The sequence below is a fragment of the Entamoeba histolytica genome, genomic scaffold (assembly GCF_000208925.1).
Source record: "Entamoeba histolytica HM-1:IMSS scf_1104750517043 genomic scaffold, whole genome shotgun sequence".
Classification (NCBI taxonomy): Eukaryota; Evosea; order Mastigamoebida; family Endamoebidae; genus Entamoeba; species Entamoeba histolytica.
In genome coordinates, this window is record NW_001914971.1 from 9,910 (window position 1) to 25,087 (window position 15,178).

Here is a 15,178-nt window from a genome sequence, read left to right on the forward strand (position 1 = left end):
ATTAAAACTAAATAAATGTTCAAGTACCAGAAAGATGTGATAGTATCAAATTCTTGAAGAAAAAGAGTGTAGGTGTTCATATTATTCGTTATAAACCCTTTAAAAAAAATAAATAAATTATTATTAAATAACAAAAACTCTTTTTATTTCTTACAAAGAAATAAAATTATTTATTCATTGTATTTTTGTTTTATTAAACTAACTTTCTTCGACTCTCTTGTTCCTTACTTTAACCTCTGTATTATCTAATGTTTTTGAAGTTATATACATGTTTTGTTAAGGAATTTAAAACAAAACACCATTTAAGAAAAAGGAAAAGTATTTAAAATAATAAATTCTACAATTAAAATTTATATCGTTTTCATTATTCGTTAAAATAAAATACATAAAAAGACTTAATAGAATTATTGATGAAACAAAACACTAATTTACCTTCTAGTACATACCTGATTTGGTACGAATATGACTATATAAAACCTAATTATGAATCTAATAAACATAATATTATAATGTTGTTTGTCTTGATTGTATTTTCATGCATTTGCTCAGCTTATACCTATGATGAAAATGATTTATTATCTTTTGATGATTTTCTTGATGAACTTGATGATATAACTGATACTACTGCTAATACAGGTAATCAACAACTTAAAGTTGGTGCAATACCTACAACTACACCTAATAAAGTTTCTAATACCACTGATTCTGGAAATGCTACTAGTACAAAAGTAGGTGTTACTAGTAATAGTAATAAAAAATCACTCAGTGAACAGGTAAAACAAGCATTGGATAAAGCAAAAGGTGCTAATATAAATGCTAAAAAGAGTAAAGCACCTAAACAACCACCTTTAGGTAATACTAAGAAACCTGTCAATAAGAAAAATCCAAAAGTTACTCAGACAACTAAAAAATAATTAAATAACATACCAAAAAGGAAGGAACAGTATTAACTTAATGATTCACATCAAACTCACTTTTATTTATAATTTGGTACCTTTTAAAAATTGAAAATGAAACAAAAATAGAGTAGTTGAAAAAGACTTGTTGAAGTAATAACCATTTTAAATCCAAAAAGACCTTTTCATAAATATTGTATAATTATCATAAATAAGAATAAACAAAACTATCTTAACATTCTTTAATTTAACACTCAATAATAAATTTTATTTTTCTTGTCAAATTAACTTAAAAAATGAATATATTATCAAGAATTACATCACGAAAATTGTGAAGTTAATTTTTTAACGAATCGAAATCATTTTTACATAAACAAATAATAATAATTTTTTGTTAATTATAACAATTAAGTTTATATCCTTTTTCACTATACAAAGACAAAATATGACATTCAATTTACACCATCAACGCTTAATCCGAAAGACCCATTGACTACCTTCTTTAGAGTGTTTGACTATTCAGTTATTATTAAAACTAATTCAATCTTTTTAATTGAATAAACCCCTTTTGCTTTATTCATAACTTTTGTAAAATAATGTTGATAATAGCTTTAGACTATATTCCATTGTCTACTAAATCATTAACAAACAAAATAACATACTACACAACTTTTTATACTTAATTCTTTTGTATTTTTCTTGGATTCGTTAATTTAAAAGAATTTTCTCTTTAAGTATAAAAGAACATAATTTTAATTAACTCTTTTAACACACCTTTGTTTATTACTATTCATCTTTTACTCAATAAATCTCATTACTTTCATGTCATCACACTTTTATAGATTTTGTAAGACATGTTTTTATAAAAATCTGTTTTCTAATAAAGTCTATTAGAGGAATATTCTTAATACTGATGACAAGAATATTGGAATTGTTAGCAAAACGATGCTCAATTTAAGAATAAAACATTTCATAATTGATTTTTTATAAAATAGCTTTAATGCCAATGAATAATTAATACACACAGAATATCAATATATTCTAAAATATGATAACAACAAATTTCTTTGTTATGAAAATTTAAGATGAAAGGGAGTGATTATAAGCATTATTTGACATTAATTAAATACATGAATGATTTATAATAAAAATTTTCTTTTGATAAATTCTTTTTAAGTAATTCATTTGTTAATTGAAATAGAAAATTTTTGATTCGATAAACGAACGTTTCAAATACAACTTGAATGTTTTTGAGACTTATTGAGTGAGAATATACTTTTACTTTTATCTAATTGAAGAAGCTTAAAAATATCAAAAAAATTTTTGAAAGAAAAAAAAAGGGTTTTATAAAATAAACAAATAAACATCTTTTTGAAATATTTAATTAAAAAAAATATAAAAATAACTAAAAAATGAAAAGAAAACTCAAAAATCAGTTATATTATGCAACCATATCCAGGTATGGAATACCCATTTATGAATATTAACGCCTCACCATTTTATACAGGGTTTTCAATGCAACGATTTCCTCAAATGCCAATAATGCCACCCAATAGACAATTTCCACCATACGTAATTCCAGAACCAAATTACCAAAACAGTTATTTTACTGATGTGTATCAAAACAATTTACAAGAAGAAATGATGAATATTAGTGAATTAATTGATAATTATCCATATGTTTCAATGGATACAGAATTTCCAGGATTTTCAAGTAGAACATCTTGTAATATGCAAGATTCAGTAGATCCAGATGAACATTATTCCTTTTTAAAAGGAAATGTAGATGAATTAAAAATTATCCAAGTTGGTATTACATTACAAAACAAAAAAGGACAATATCCAGATAATGTTAGAACATGGCAATTTAATTTTCAATTTGATACTGATAAAGATGAATCATCTGTTGATTCAATTCAATTATTACAAAAGGCGGGTATTAATTTTGGTAAATTTAAAAATGCAGGTATTTCAGCTGAAGATTTTGGAGAAGCGATAATGGCATCAGGATTAGTTTTAAATGAAAATACACATTGGCTAACATTTCATAGTGGATATGATTTTGGGTATATGCTTAAATTGTTAACATGTGAAAAATTACCTTCTACTGTTGATGGATTTATTAAAAAATTAAGAATCTTCTTTCCTAATATTATTGACCTTAAATATGTTACTAACCAAATTAGTCAAACTTATCATGGTAGTTTACAAGCAATTGCTTCTAGTTTAGGTGTTCAACGAATTGGTACAATGCATCAAGCTGGTTCAGATAGTTTAATTACAGGAGGACTTTATTTTAAATTAAAAGAAAAACATCCAGAGTTTGATGATGAAAAATTTAATGGTATATTATTTGGATTAAATGACGAATATGAATAAGTAAATATCATAAATAAATTTAAATAAAATAATAAGAAATATTAGCCTTGTATTGAAATTTATTTTGATTTAACACAAATAAGAAGGATGGTTAATGATTTTTATTATAAAATTATAGGATTTTAATATTAAAAATATAAATAAAAAATAATCATTCAATTTAGTAGTTAGTTTAAAAGAGTTTTGAATGTTTGAATTGTTCACACTTTAATTGAATTTGAACTGGAGTCATTTCAAGATTATTTGCTATTTGTAATTGAAGTTTAGGATCCATTTGATTAAAATAATCACATAAATCACCATCAATAACACCAATACCAGGATAATTTGTTCCACGATAAGAATCAAACGAATTTGAAAGTAATGGAGAATAATTATTTTTAATTTCCATTTCTAATTTTGAAAAGAATTCTACATCTTCTCTAAAATTAAATGGTATTAATACACCAATACGTCCCATTAAACATGAATAAATAATTACATTTTTATTTTCTTTTATTTGTTCTTCAAAAGTATATTCATTAGTATTATCTGTTATTCCTTTCCATATTTCATTAACAGAAACAGAAGTAACAACATCTCCAACATACCACTGAACTATTTCATTTGACAAAGGAATAATATCAGTTAAATTAAGTTGGTTTGAATTTGTATTAGTTTCTGTAATAAAAACACTTCCAAGTTTATCAAATCCAATAGTAGAAGTTTCATCTAAAATTGTTGAAGCTGTTAAACTATGCCAAATACGATCTTTTTCAGTAATACTTAAAATATTAGCATCTGAATCATAATTAACATAAATAAATCCTGTAGCAACTGTTCCAACAACTATTTTATCTCCAATTACTTCTAATGAATTAATAATTGATGGAAATCCATCTAATTCACATTTTCTTATTAATATTTGTTTTCCTAAATCATATAATCTAAGTGTAGTACCAATACCTGCTAATAATCGTTCTCCACAAGACGTCAATGCATGACATATATCTTCTACTGGTGTTTTATGAATTAATTTAAATGTTTTAAGATTATAAACATTAATCCAACATTCTCCTTTCATTTTCTTATAATGCTTAACTTGTGAAGAAATAAAACATTGTTTCTTTTTAAATGAAACATGTGCTCCACAAATTATTGCTTCATCAGTTTTAAAATATGATTTAAATAATGAGTTATCAATAATTCCAACTTCACTTGCCCATTTTCCATCTTCTTGTAAGTCAATACCAATCTTTCTTTCATTAAATTCATTTGTCTCATTATCTATAGTAGGATTATATAAATTACTTTTATTATCACTACATAATACTGTTGTTGGAAAATAATTTGATTTAATTACTTTTCTTGGTGTATACAATAATGGTTGTTCATCATATGTAAATCTATCATCTAATGAACCAATTGCTATAACTGTTAATTCATCATTTGTAATTCCTGCAATAGACTCTCCAGAAAAATCAGTAATAAATGGTGCTAATGCTTTTAATGGTTGATATGAAATTGGTGTAAATTCAATGCGGGAAAAATATGAATACATAAAAATCATTGTACTTGATGACATAATAACCCCAATATTTCCACCAAACTCATATTGTCCAAATACAACAGGATCAGTTCCAATTAATTTACACCACATTAATTCTGAATTTTTTCCAATAACTTTATATCCATAACAACAACCATCCTTCATTCCTATACCAAGGAATAAAAATGGTTCTGATATCTCATTAAATTGTGTTAGTATTATTGATTCTGCTTCACCTTCAACAGTAATATTTATTTCAAGAATTTGAAGAAATTTACTTTCTTTTTCTAATGTTAAAATATTAGCCATTCCATTATCACAAATATATGCAACTTTCTTAGCTTTTCCATTTTCAAAGTCACCTAATGCCATTGCAATAATATTACTTCTTATAATTCTTCTTTCTACTTCAGCTAATTTCTTTGTTTCAGTATTATATTCAAAATATACAATTTCACATTTAGATTGTGCATTTTTTAATGCAATAACTACTTGACATGAACTTGATGTTCCTACTAAAATCGTTCGTTGTGCTCCTGGGTCTTGTTCTGATAATTTTTCATTTAAAATTGTAATAATTCCATGTGCATGAATTTGAACTAATGTCCCATCTATGAACATTCCTGCATGTAGTGTTTGTACATTAGGTCGAATACCACATTCAGGACATTGTTTTAATGCATCAGGAAGAGTTTTTAATACATATGTTTGATTTTCTAATCCAATAACAACATATTGATGAGTTTGTTCATTATATGGTTTTAATGTCCAGATATTTCTTGGATGTTGTAATGATAATGACATACATTCATCAGGATTAAGTCCATGAGTTAATATTTTTAATGAACTTCTACTTCCTTTTCCAACAAAAGCCCTTATTTGCAATACTTCATGACTATCTACAACATCAATTGATGTTAATGGATGATGTGAAGAAATAGAAGTAGAAATATTAAAATACAATGATTGTGGTTTATAAGTAAATGATGATTGGATTGGAATTGTGAGTGGTGGTACTTTTAATACAAGATGATTTTGTGACTCAGATGCACTGAAAATAATATCACCATTTATTGACCAACTTACTGAAGGTGGAATAGTATCAAAATACTCAATTGTAGATGAATTTGGAAGAATTCTAAAAAGATCACCTAATTCATTTTGAATTAATAATACATTTTGATTATTTAATGGAACAAAGAGAACATTAGTGATATGAACAATAATATTTTCATTCATTGTTTCTCTATGAGGTAATAAATAAATAGATGGTGTATAATTATTGTAAATAATAATTTGATTATTCATAGTTAAAGCAAAAGAATTTGTACTAACTTCTATTTATATAAATACATAATTTATAATTGAATATAAGAACAAACTAAATATTGATTCAGTTTCATTATTAACTTCTATGTTTTTTATTTCTTGAGGTGAATTATTACAATCAAATACTTTAACATATTTCTTTTTTTCATTCATTAAATAGACTAATGTTGCATAACAATTATTTCCAATTGATACAATTCCAAAACAAACACAATTATCAATACTCACTTCTTCTTTTAAAAATGTACCATTTTCTTCTTTAAAATAATCAAAACCACCTTGAATTGCACCTGTAATAAATGAACTATTTTCTTCATCAACAGCAAGATACCTTGATTTAATAAATCTTTCTGTTTTTTTTTCAAGGTCAATTCGTTGTACTAATTTAAATTTAAAACCTTCCATTTGAATAATATTAATCGCATCACATAAAGCAATTATAATATAATCTGTTTGATTATTTGATAAATTCTTTAGGCAAAGAACATTATTAACTGTATTATAACTATCTAATTGTACAAACAAATCTAAAACAATATCATTTTCATTTGAATCTACTGTAATAAATTCTATTTTTCTTTCTGCTTTAACAACTACAAAATCATTTGATTCTTTAGAACGAATATTTCCATTACAACATGAAGTGATAGCAGTTGGTTGAATTAATGTATAATCAATAAACTGCATTAACAATTAAAATACAAAGTTCCTTTTTTCTCTTTTTACTTCTCAAGAATATGAAACATTTAAAATGTTTTTTATAACATTATTTTAATTTTAATAACCATCTGAAAACTTAAAAAAAGAAAGAACTTAAAATTAAATAAAGGAGCAATGGATACCCTTGAACAATATGTTCTTGAACCAACTGAAGAATTTATTTCTGATAGTAAGAGATTTATCACTAAATGTAATAAACCAGATAGAAAGGGTTTGTTGAATAATTAATTTATTCATCAAAAAAAGATTATTGTATTAATTATTCTATAGAATATACAAAAACAATTTATGCCGTTTTAATTGGGTTTGCAATCCTTGGTTTTTGTGGTTACATCATTAAATTGATCCATATCCCAATTATCGAAATTTTAATGTCCTCCTAATTTTTCAATTGATGAATGACCATTTTAATTTTTTTGTTTTTCTTTCTTCTCTTCAAAAAAAATTCATCACCACTTCTTTTTTTTTTTAATTTTTAGTTTTTTTTTATTAGTTGAATTAAATTGTTTTATATAACAAAATTAAAATAAATATGTTATTTAAAACAAGATAAATACCAAAAAAGAACTTTGTTATTCCATTAAAATTTCAAGATTTGGTTTGTCAGGTAATGTTGGATAAAGGATGTAAAGCATAATCCCTTGTCCAATTGAAAAAATACAATAAAAGACAACTAGGAAATGAGCACTATTTGTGGCTATTACTTTAAAAAAAAAACTTAACAAACAGAAGAAATAATATTGAATACCAAAATTGTGACCTAAAGCAAAATAAGATGCAAATAAAGGAAGGATAATTGCTAATACTGTATATCCTAATGTATAATGTTTTCTTAATGGTAAATAAATAAAAATAAGAAGGAGAAGTGGACAAAGAATATGTAATACTTTATAAAAGAAAGAAGCTGTTTGTGTTGTTGGTAAGAAATGAAGAACAGTTTCTCCAAAGATATATTGAACTAATATTAATGATGTAAAAGAACGATTGAGAAATGATTTACGTTCTGCAAAGATTGGTGTTGGGAAAAATGGTGCATTATTAAAATATCTTAATGTTCCAATTAATGATAAGAAAAGAAATGTTACTGTATAAACTGACATTAAAGTAATTGGAAATATATCAAATTTAATTGAACTAATGAAATGTAAAGGAATCCATATCATCCACATAATTAATACAATAATATACATTCCAATAAATGATGGAATACAACTTAATGTTAATGAATCAATTAAAAACGATGTCCATATAAGTTGTAAATGATTTGTTAATTCTATACATGAAACTCTATTAAAAGTAATATCAAATGAATCGTTATTTTCATAACTAAGCATTCCTTCATTAATTAGTAAAGTTATTAATGACATAATTCTTACAAAAAAAGAAACTGATATATTTGATAATACAATGACTCGATATAATGGCTCCATCCCAGTGTAACATTTTTTGATAGTATTAATATCTAAATGAAGACAAGCTTTTGCAAAGTTCATATAAAATATTACAACAATTTTTTAGTTCTTCTTTTTTTCAAATAGAAAGAACAGAAAGAAATATTAGAATTTATTTATAACATATTCTGTTATTCTTCAAATTTAATTCGTTAGTTATTGTGAGAAATAAATTAATTCTGATTATCTACTATTTATATTTTTATTATAGTGAATAATGAAAATCTAATAGAGTTTCTTTTATACTCTTTATTTCTTTTAATGTACTAGTTTTTTAATTAACTCAAACTAAATAATCCTTCATTTAAGTTATTGACCCATTTTTAAAAAAAAATAAAGAAAAAGAATGTTTTATTTCATTTATTATATTTATTATATTTATTATATTATTTTGATTTAAAAAAAATTATATTCATATAATATCATTATGGCTGGATACTCTCTTCTTAAAACTTATTAATTATTGATAGAAGTTATTTTTTATGACTAATATATATTTCATATTATAAAATTTCAATTCTTTTATAAATAAATACTAAAAATTATATTTAATGATACTTTTTTTTTCTTTAATACAAAACAAACTTAAAAACAAAAAAGAGATTATTTTATATAAAAAATAACATGCCATAACAGGATTAGTAATAAGATTTTAAAACCTTAATTTTGTTTTATAATTTTATGTCATTTAATTGATATTTACCACCACGTTTAAGTTAAAAAAGAAATTAGATAAAAAAATATAATTTATTATTCAATAAACATACATAAGACTCATTCTACTAATTCAATAACTAACTTCACCATCAGTTAATTCATCATTTTGACAAGTAAAAAAGTCAAAGAAACTCGATGTTTTTGAGTCTTTACTTCTTCTTCTTAACGGTGCTTTATTTATTTCAAAAAAGTCAGGAGAAAGACTTTCAGAACTAGAAGACTTTCTTCGAGAAGCATCAGACAATTGTAAACAGTTCATTGGTAAACCAAAAGAGTGACACAAAGGAGAGAAATGTCTATTTGGCGATGTTTTATTAAATGCAAAATAATGAGGGTCTTTAGGAGAAAAAGAATAGTGTTCAGTAGGTATGGTTGGAGAGTGTATTGTGTTTGGAGAAATACTTCTAGCTCGAGCAGAGTGACTTTCTAAAGGAGAAGAAATAAATGGGGAATTATGTTCATTTGATTTAATTTGACGGAAGAAGGTATGTTGGATCCAAGGAGATGAAACAAGGTCATTAAAAAAAGGAGGGGTAATAGTACTAACTAATGAGTTATATTTGTTAATCCAACCACCAACACGAATACAACCAAAAGAAGCATGATCTAATTTACCTGCCATACTTTCTGGAAGTTTAGTTTTAGGATGTGTTTTTAGAAATATCCTTGAAGGTTGTGTTAAATCATAAACATCTTTAAGCACATTTTCTGTAATATCAGAGAATGTAACACTTGATTCAATAAAATTCTTTAATAACTGACATCCTTTTTTCTCAGCAGAACCAGTAAATAACATTTTTCTGAAATAAGGATTTAAGTTATGATGAATTCCATCAGTCATTACCATTACAATGTCATTTTCTTTTAATTCAATTTTACCTAAAACACCATCAACTACCCCTGGAATGTAATTTTCAGTACTCCCTAATTTACCCCCACAATTTCTTGTTTCTCCAATTTTTGAAAGTATTTTTCCACATAATAAATTTACTTCTTGTGATTCACTATTATAATTATATGCACTACAATCACCTATACTACAATATACTCCATTATAACTTCCTGTTTCTAATGGAACTATTGCAATAATTAATAATGTTGTTGTTCCAATATTTAATAAACTTGAGTCAGATCTAAGAATTGCTTCATTAGCCTCTTTTACTGCTTTTAATTCTAATTCACCAACATCTCTTATATTTTCACATTTATTTAAACAATTCATTGTACTAAAAACTGTGTCTATTGCTATTTCTGCAGCTTTACATGAAGCAACTCCCCATCCACAACCATCAGCTACTACATAAACAGCACTATTTTCAAATAATTTTAAACCAATACGATCACAAATTGGTTCACCTGTTTTTTGACCATTAATTATTGCATAATAACTAACTGTAGACATACTACAACATTCATCAATTGTACTAATTTTATAAGGAACATTTGTTGATTGTATTATATTTCTCACAATAACCCCAATATTCATAATTTTATTCATTGGTAATGATTTTATCTGTGAATTAAATACTGAATCAAATACTTTTTCACGATGTTCTCTTTCTTTATGACTCATGGTATGAGAGTATCAAGTTAGTCTAGTTGATTACATCAAATAACTTGATACCCCTTCTAAATATATCAATAAAAGTTCTAATTTTAGTATGTTCAACTGAATTTCATATAAATGAAAATAGAAATAAAACGAGAAGGAATTGATTACAACAAATTTTATTTTTTCCTTCATTTCTCAACATTTACAACTTTAATTATCCTATTATAAAATAACTATAAAAACCTTAAAATAAATTTGACAATTTTCATCTTACAAACTATCTCTTACATCATCATCTTTTTTTTTATTAGTTGACACTACTATAATCATATGATTGAGTAATATCTTCTGTAGTAGAATCATTTCCTTCTTTATCACTTTCATTTTTTCCTTTTTGATTAGGTTGTTGTGATAAAAAATCTGTTAGTTTTATTCCATTTAAAGATTCTTCGTTTAGAGCAAGCATTTCAGGAGTAATAATCATTATTCTCAAACCTTTTTGAAATTGTTCTTTTACAACAGCATCAAGACGTTTTCCAAATTCCATTAAAACACTTTTTTCAAGAATAACTTTTGTAGGAGATTCCATTTTTTTAATTCTATACATTTTAATGGTTTTTCTAGCAGAACGTGTTCCTTTAAATTCAGGATTATATCCAACATTAATTAACATTTGAAGATAACCATTACTTACTTCTGCTTCTTTTGATCTTCTTTCTTGTTTAGGATTCATTGGTGTAGTAATAGTATCAACTCCAAATCGATGTTGTAATTTTCTACCTTCTTTTTGGATGTCTTCTTGACTAACACAAAGTTCATTTTCAATAAATAACTCATCAACACAATATAATTTAATTGTTTTTTCTGCATGTTTTGTTTGTTTAAGTTTTGCACTAAATCCAAATTCTCTAATCAAAATGTATAAATATCCATCAGCCAATGTTGCCTCTTCATCTCGGGATTCTCTTTTTTTAACAGTTAAATGAATATCTTCATCTTTCTTTAAGTTTGGTTTCATTAAATTTTTAAAGGATCTTATAATTTAAAAAATTTTTATAAAAAACTATATTTTTTGATTAATTCTTCGATAATTTCATTTTTTGTTGTTATTAAGTTGAAAAGGAATGACAACAAAGATTTTTTCTACTTATGTTATAAATTTTTAGATGAAAAGTAATTTTACATGGAATTGGATGGATGTTGGAACAGTTAGAAAGTAAAATGGAATTGGAAGGCAATCTTTGAAAACTATGGGAATTATTTATCATCAGACCCTTTTGGAATTTCATTTTTTGATGGAATGGAAGAATCATTTACCCTAAAACTTTTACGTTCACCCCTTTTTGGTGAGCTGCTACCAGAACGACCTCCAGAACTTTTATCTCTTCTTGACTTTGAATAAGATGATACACTTCTTGACCTATTATATCTTCTTCTACTAGATCTACTTCTTGATCTATTATGTCTTCTATTACTTCTTGATCGATATCTTCTTCTACTAGATCTGCTTCTTGACCTTCTTCTAGAAGAACGACTTCTTGACCTATCATAACTTCTTCCATGATATGAGTGTCTATAACTGCTACGATAATGGTCTCTTCGTTTTCTATCTTGTGGACGTGATATTTGGACTACAACAATTGATCCATCAATTTCTTTACCATTCATTTCATTTACTGCTTTTTCAGCAGTTTCTTCATCATTAAAAGTAACAAATCCAAAACCTTTTGAAGCTCCATCTTTATGAGTTGCAACACGAGCTAAACAAATTAAATTCTTATTTTGTTTCAATTAACAAATAAATGAAATAAAATAAAAAAATTAACCAACAATTCTTTATTTCTCCAACTGATGCAAATACTTCTTTTAATTTATCTTTGTCAGTATTTAAACTCAAATTACCAACATACACTTCTAATCGATTCATTTTTTGAATAAGATTAACCCTTAAGGGTTTTTTATTACTTTTTAGTTTTTCTCTTTTCTTATAAAATAAAATTAATAAAAAATTAAGTTAAATTGAATAATTCTTTCATTCCATTTGTACAACAAGAATTCTTATTAATTTAAACACTTCATTATTTGTATTATTCAAATCATCATTATCAATCCCTTTATATTTATTTGATATATTAACACATCCACTTTGTGAAATTGTAGTTTTAGCTACTGAAATAAATCCATCAGGAAAACCTATTTCACATAATCTACCAATTTGATTTGTTTCTCTATTAAGAAAGAAACAAGTTGAAGGTTTATCATCTCTTCCAAACCAACGAATAGGAGAGTCAATTCTTTCATTAGATTCTAAAGAAAAAATGAAATGACTTTTATCTTCCATTCTTTTTCCAGGTCTTGAAATAGACTTTCTATTATATCCTCCAAAAATATTTCCTTTTTCATCAAAAAGAATTATATAAAGTGATGGTTTATTCATTAATGATCGTTGAAAACATACTACATTTTGATCATCAATATCACTATCAAAAATAATATTCATCTTTATTCTTCCTGTCCATTCTCTCATTTCATTCATAAGTAATATCATTTTTTTTTCATATAAACTTTTTTCATTTGTTTCTTCTATTTCAACTAATTGTTGTTCTTCTTGGTTTGTTTCTTCAAATTTTATTGATAATTTTTTTTTTAATTCTTCTACTTCTTTCTTTAAAAGATAATAATCTTTCATTTTTACTTCCATTTGTGTGTATTTCTTTTCAACAAAATCAAGACGATTTTTACATTGTATTAGTTCATTTTGAGTTTGGATGATAATTTGTTGTAATTCAATGATTTTGTTTAAAAGTTCTTCGTTCATGAAGGAGTAATAAATGAAAAGAAGTTTTTTATTATTTTTTTTCTTTTTTTTTTGTAGAAAAAATTAAAAAAAAAAAATAAGATTTTTTGTTATTTTATTATTATGAGTAAGTTTATCAATTTAATTTCCTCTCGTTGTCCTAATACTATTACTAAACCTATTATACAAGAATTTGATTATGTTTACATATCTATATCTATTTATGATGTATTTAATATTAATGATATTGAATCCTTTCTCCAAATTTGTATTCCAACAAAAATGTTATGTATTTTTATTGAAGGTATTGTTCCTCTTGCTCTTCTTCGTTCAAGAAAACATAAAATACACATCCAATTGACTTTGATAATTTAATTAAAAATTTTATTCAAAAACACCCTTCAGTAGAAGTTATTCTTTCTGATAAGTCAGTTTGTGGTGAGGCAAATCAAAAAAGTCTTGATTTTGTTAGAAAACAATTAGAATGTATGAATTGTCCATTAGATAACACTCATTGTTTTATATCTAATTCAATGCCTTTCCAATTTCTTTCACTTCATTTATCAAAAAGTGTTATTTACATTCCATCGGTAGGAATAATGTTTGACTTAATCCCAACAGCATTAACATTATTAGAAAGTTATAATATTGACTTAATAAATCATAATTTAACTCAATTAGTTGATGATTTAGTTGTATTATCTTTAATAACTGAAAATGATGTGATTCCACAAGAAGGAGAGATTTCATTAGATGGGTTATTACGAGAATATCAAAGAGAAATTAAGACACAAGCAATAAGTTCTAATGGAACAATATCAAAACAATTCATAGGAAAAATTTTATCAAGTACATTTCAACATCAAATTGAAGAAATAAAAAAGAAAGAAGTAGAAAGAGGTAGAAGATTAATTGGAAATGTAGAATATGAAATTGATCAACTTAATTATCACAATGATCAAGTAGCAAAAAAATTAAGAAAAGATTTAATTACAATTCGAGGAAGAAGTAAAAATACACATACAACACAATACGTTAAATGTTTAAATACTATTGCCTCACAAAAAGATGTTGAATATATTTGTCAAATGTATTGGAAAGGAATAGAGTGGTGTTGTATTTCAACTTTTAGAGGAATTCCTGATTGGGATTGGTTTTATCAATTTAATGCACCACCAGAAATAACTGATTTAATTCAACATTGCTCGTCTAATTCATTTAGTTTAGGAAGGCCAATACATCCTTTAATATATCAGATATTAATTAGTTCATGTAAATCAAAACTCCCAAATGGATTAGAGTGGTTAAATACAAGTCAATCAGAATTTTATGAATATTTTCGTAATCCACAACAAATGGATATTCTTCAAATCATTAAAATTATTACAGAATCAAAACTTTTTCAAGACTTAAATAGTGTTCATTGGGGATGGCATGAGTTATGGTCAACAAAACAATATGTTAAAGGAACTCTTATTCCTAATGAATATGATACTTCACAACCATCTCAAATAGATATCATTACTAAAGGTTCTTTTCTTTCATATAAAAATAAAAACATTGTAGAAGGAAGTATTATTCAATGTTTTAATAAACAACATCAAGAAGATAAAGAGTTACCTTTTAAATATGGATTTATAGAACCTTGGTATTCAAAAAATTTTATTTTTGAAAGTTGTTCTATTGAAGCTCCACAAAGAATATTACAATTTGATTATAATGAACGAAAAAGAAAACAGGAAGAAATAAAAGAACCTATTATTCCACCATTTACTTATTAATTCTTTTAATTACTAAAATTTGAAAATA

The 15,178-nt window shown here is 25.0% G+C and overlaps 9 protein-coding genes across 9 annotated transcripts; 4 read left to right on the forward strand and 5 right to left on the reverse strand.

Annotated features, from left to right (window-relative positions):
- Positions 1–410: 410 nt before the first annotated feature.
- On the forward strand, positions 411–969 carry EHI_048140 (uncharacterized protein; the record flags this gene model as incomplete). The annotated part of the gene is made up of 1 exon (XM_647622.2): positions 411–969. The coding sequence occupies one exon, from the start codon at positions 411–413 to the stop codon at positions 912–914; it is 504 nt and encodes a 167-aa protein (XP_652714.1). The 3' UTR covers positions 915–969.
- Positions 970–2,339: 1,370 nt separating this feature from the next.
- Positions 2,340–3,275, forward strand: EHI_048150 (CAF1 family ribonuclease, putative; the record flags this gene model as incomplete). The annotated part of the gene is made up of 1 exon (XM_647621.1): positions 2,340–3,275. One exon carries the CDS (start codon positions 2,340–2,342, stop codon positions 3,273–3,275), a length of 936 nt encoding a protein of 311 aa, XP_652713.1.
- A 172-nt stretch (positions 3,276–3,447) lies between these two features.
- Positions 3,448–6,819, reverse strand: EHI_048160 (splicing factor 3b subunit 3, putative; the record flags this gene model as incomplete). Its single annotated transcript, XM_647620.1, has 2 exons — positions 3,448–6,140; positions 6,186–6,819. 2 exons carry the CDS (start codon positions 6,817–6,819, stop codon positions 3,448–3,450), a joined length of 3,327 nt encoding a protein of 1,108 aa, XP_652712.1.
- A 147-nt stretch (positions 6,820–6,966) lies between these two features.
- Positions 6,967–7,235, forward strand: EHI_048170 (Protein transport protein SEC61 gamma subunit, putative; the record flags this gene model as incomplete). Its single annotated transcript, XM_647619.1, has 2 exons — positions 6,967–7,063; positions 7,123–7,235. The coding sequence occupies 2 exons, from the start codon at positions 6,967–6,969 to the stop codon at positions 7,233–7,235; spliced, it is 210 nt and encodes a 69-aa protein (XP_652711.1).
- Positions 7,236–7,424: 189 nt separating this feature from the next.
- EHI_048180 (uncharacterized protein) lies at positions 7,425–8,345 on the reverse strand (the record flags this gene model as incomplete). Its single annotated transcript, XM_647618.2, has 2 exons — positions 7,425–7,525; positions 7,580–8,345. 2 exons carry the CDS (start codon positions 8,343–8,345, stop codon positions 7,425–7,427), a joined length of 867 nt encoding a protein of 288 aa, XP_652710.2.
- Positions 8,346–9,090: 745 nt separating this feature from the next.
- Positions 9,091–10,593, reverse strand: EHI_048190 (uncharacterized protein; the record flags this gene model as incomplete). Its single annotated transcript, XM_647617.1, has 1 exon — positions 9,091–10,593. One exon carries the CDS (start codon positions 10,591–10,593, stop codon positions 9,091–9,093), a length of 1,503 nt encoding a protein of 500 aa, XP_652709.1.
- Positions 10,594–10,879: 286 nt separating this feature from the next.
- On the reverse strand, positions 10,880–11,590 carry EHI_048200 (uncharacterized protein; the record flags this gene model as incomplete). Its single annotated transcript, XM_647616.1, has 1 exon — positions 10,880–11,590. The coding sequence occupies one exon, from the start codon at positions 11,588–11,590 to the stop codon at positions 10,880–10,882; it is 711 nt and encodes a 236-aa protein (XP_652708.1).
- Positions 11,591–11,829: 239 nt separating this feature from the next.
- EHI_048210 (splicing factor, arginine/serine-rich, putative) lies at positions 11,830–12,499 on the reverse strand (the record flags this gene model as incomplete). The annotated part of the gene is made up of 2 exons (XM_647615.1): positions 11,830–12,332; positions 12,403–12,499. The coding sequence occupies 2 exons, from the start codon at positions 12,497–12,499 to the stop codon at positions 11,830–11,832; spliced, it is 600 nt and encodes a 199-aa protein (XP_652707.1).
- A 1,358-nt stretch (positions 12,500–13,857) lies between these two features.
- On the forward strand, positions 13,858–15,150 carry EHI_048220 (uncharacterized protein; the record flags this gene model as incomplete). Its single annotated transcript, XM_647613.2, has 1 exon — positions 13,858–15,150. The coding sequence occupies one exon, from the start codon at positions 13,858–13,860 to the stop codon at positions 15,148–15,150; it is 1,293 nt and encodes a 430-aa protein (XP_652705.2).
- Between the last annotated feature and the right edge of the window lie 28 nt (positions 15,151–15,178).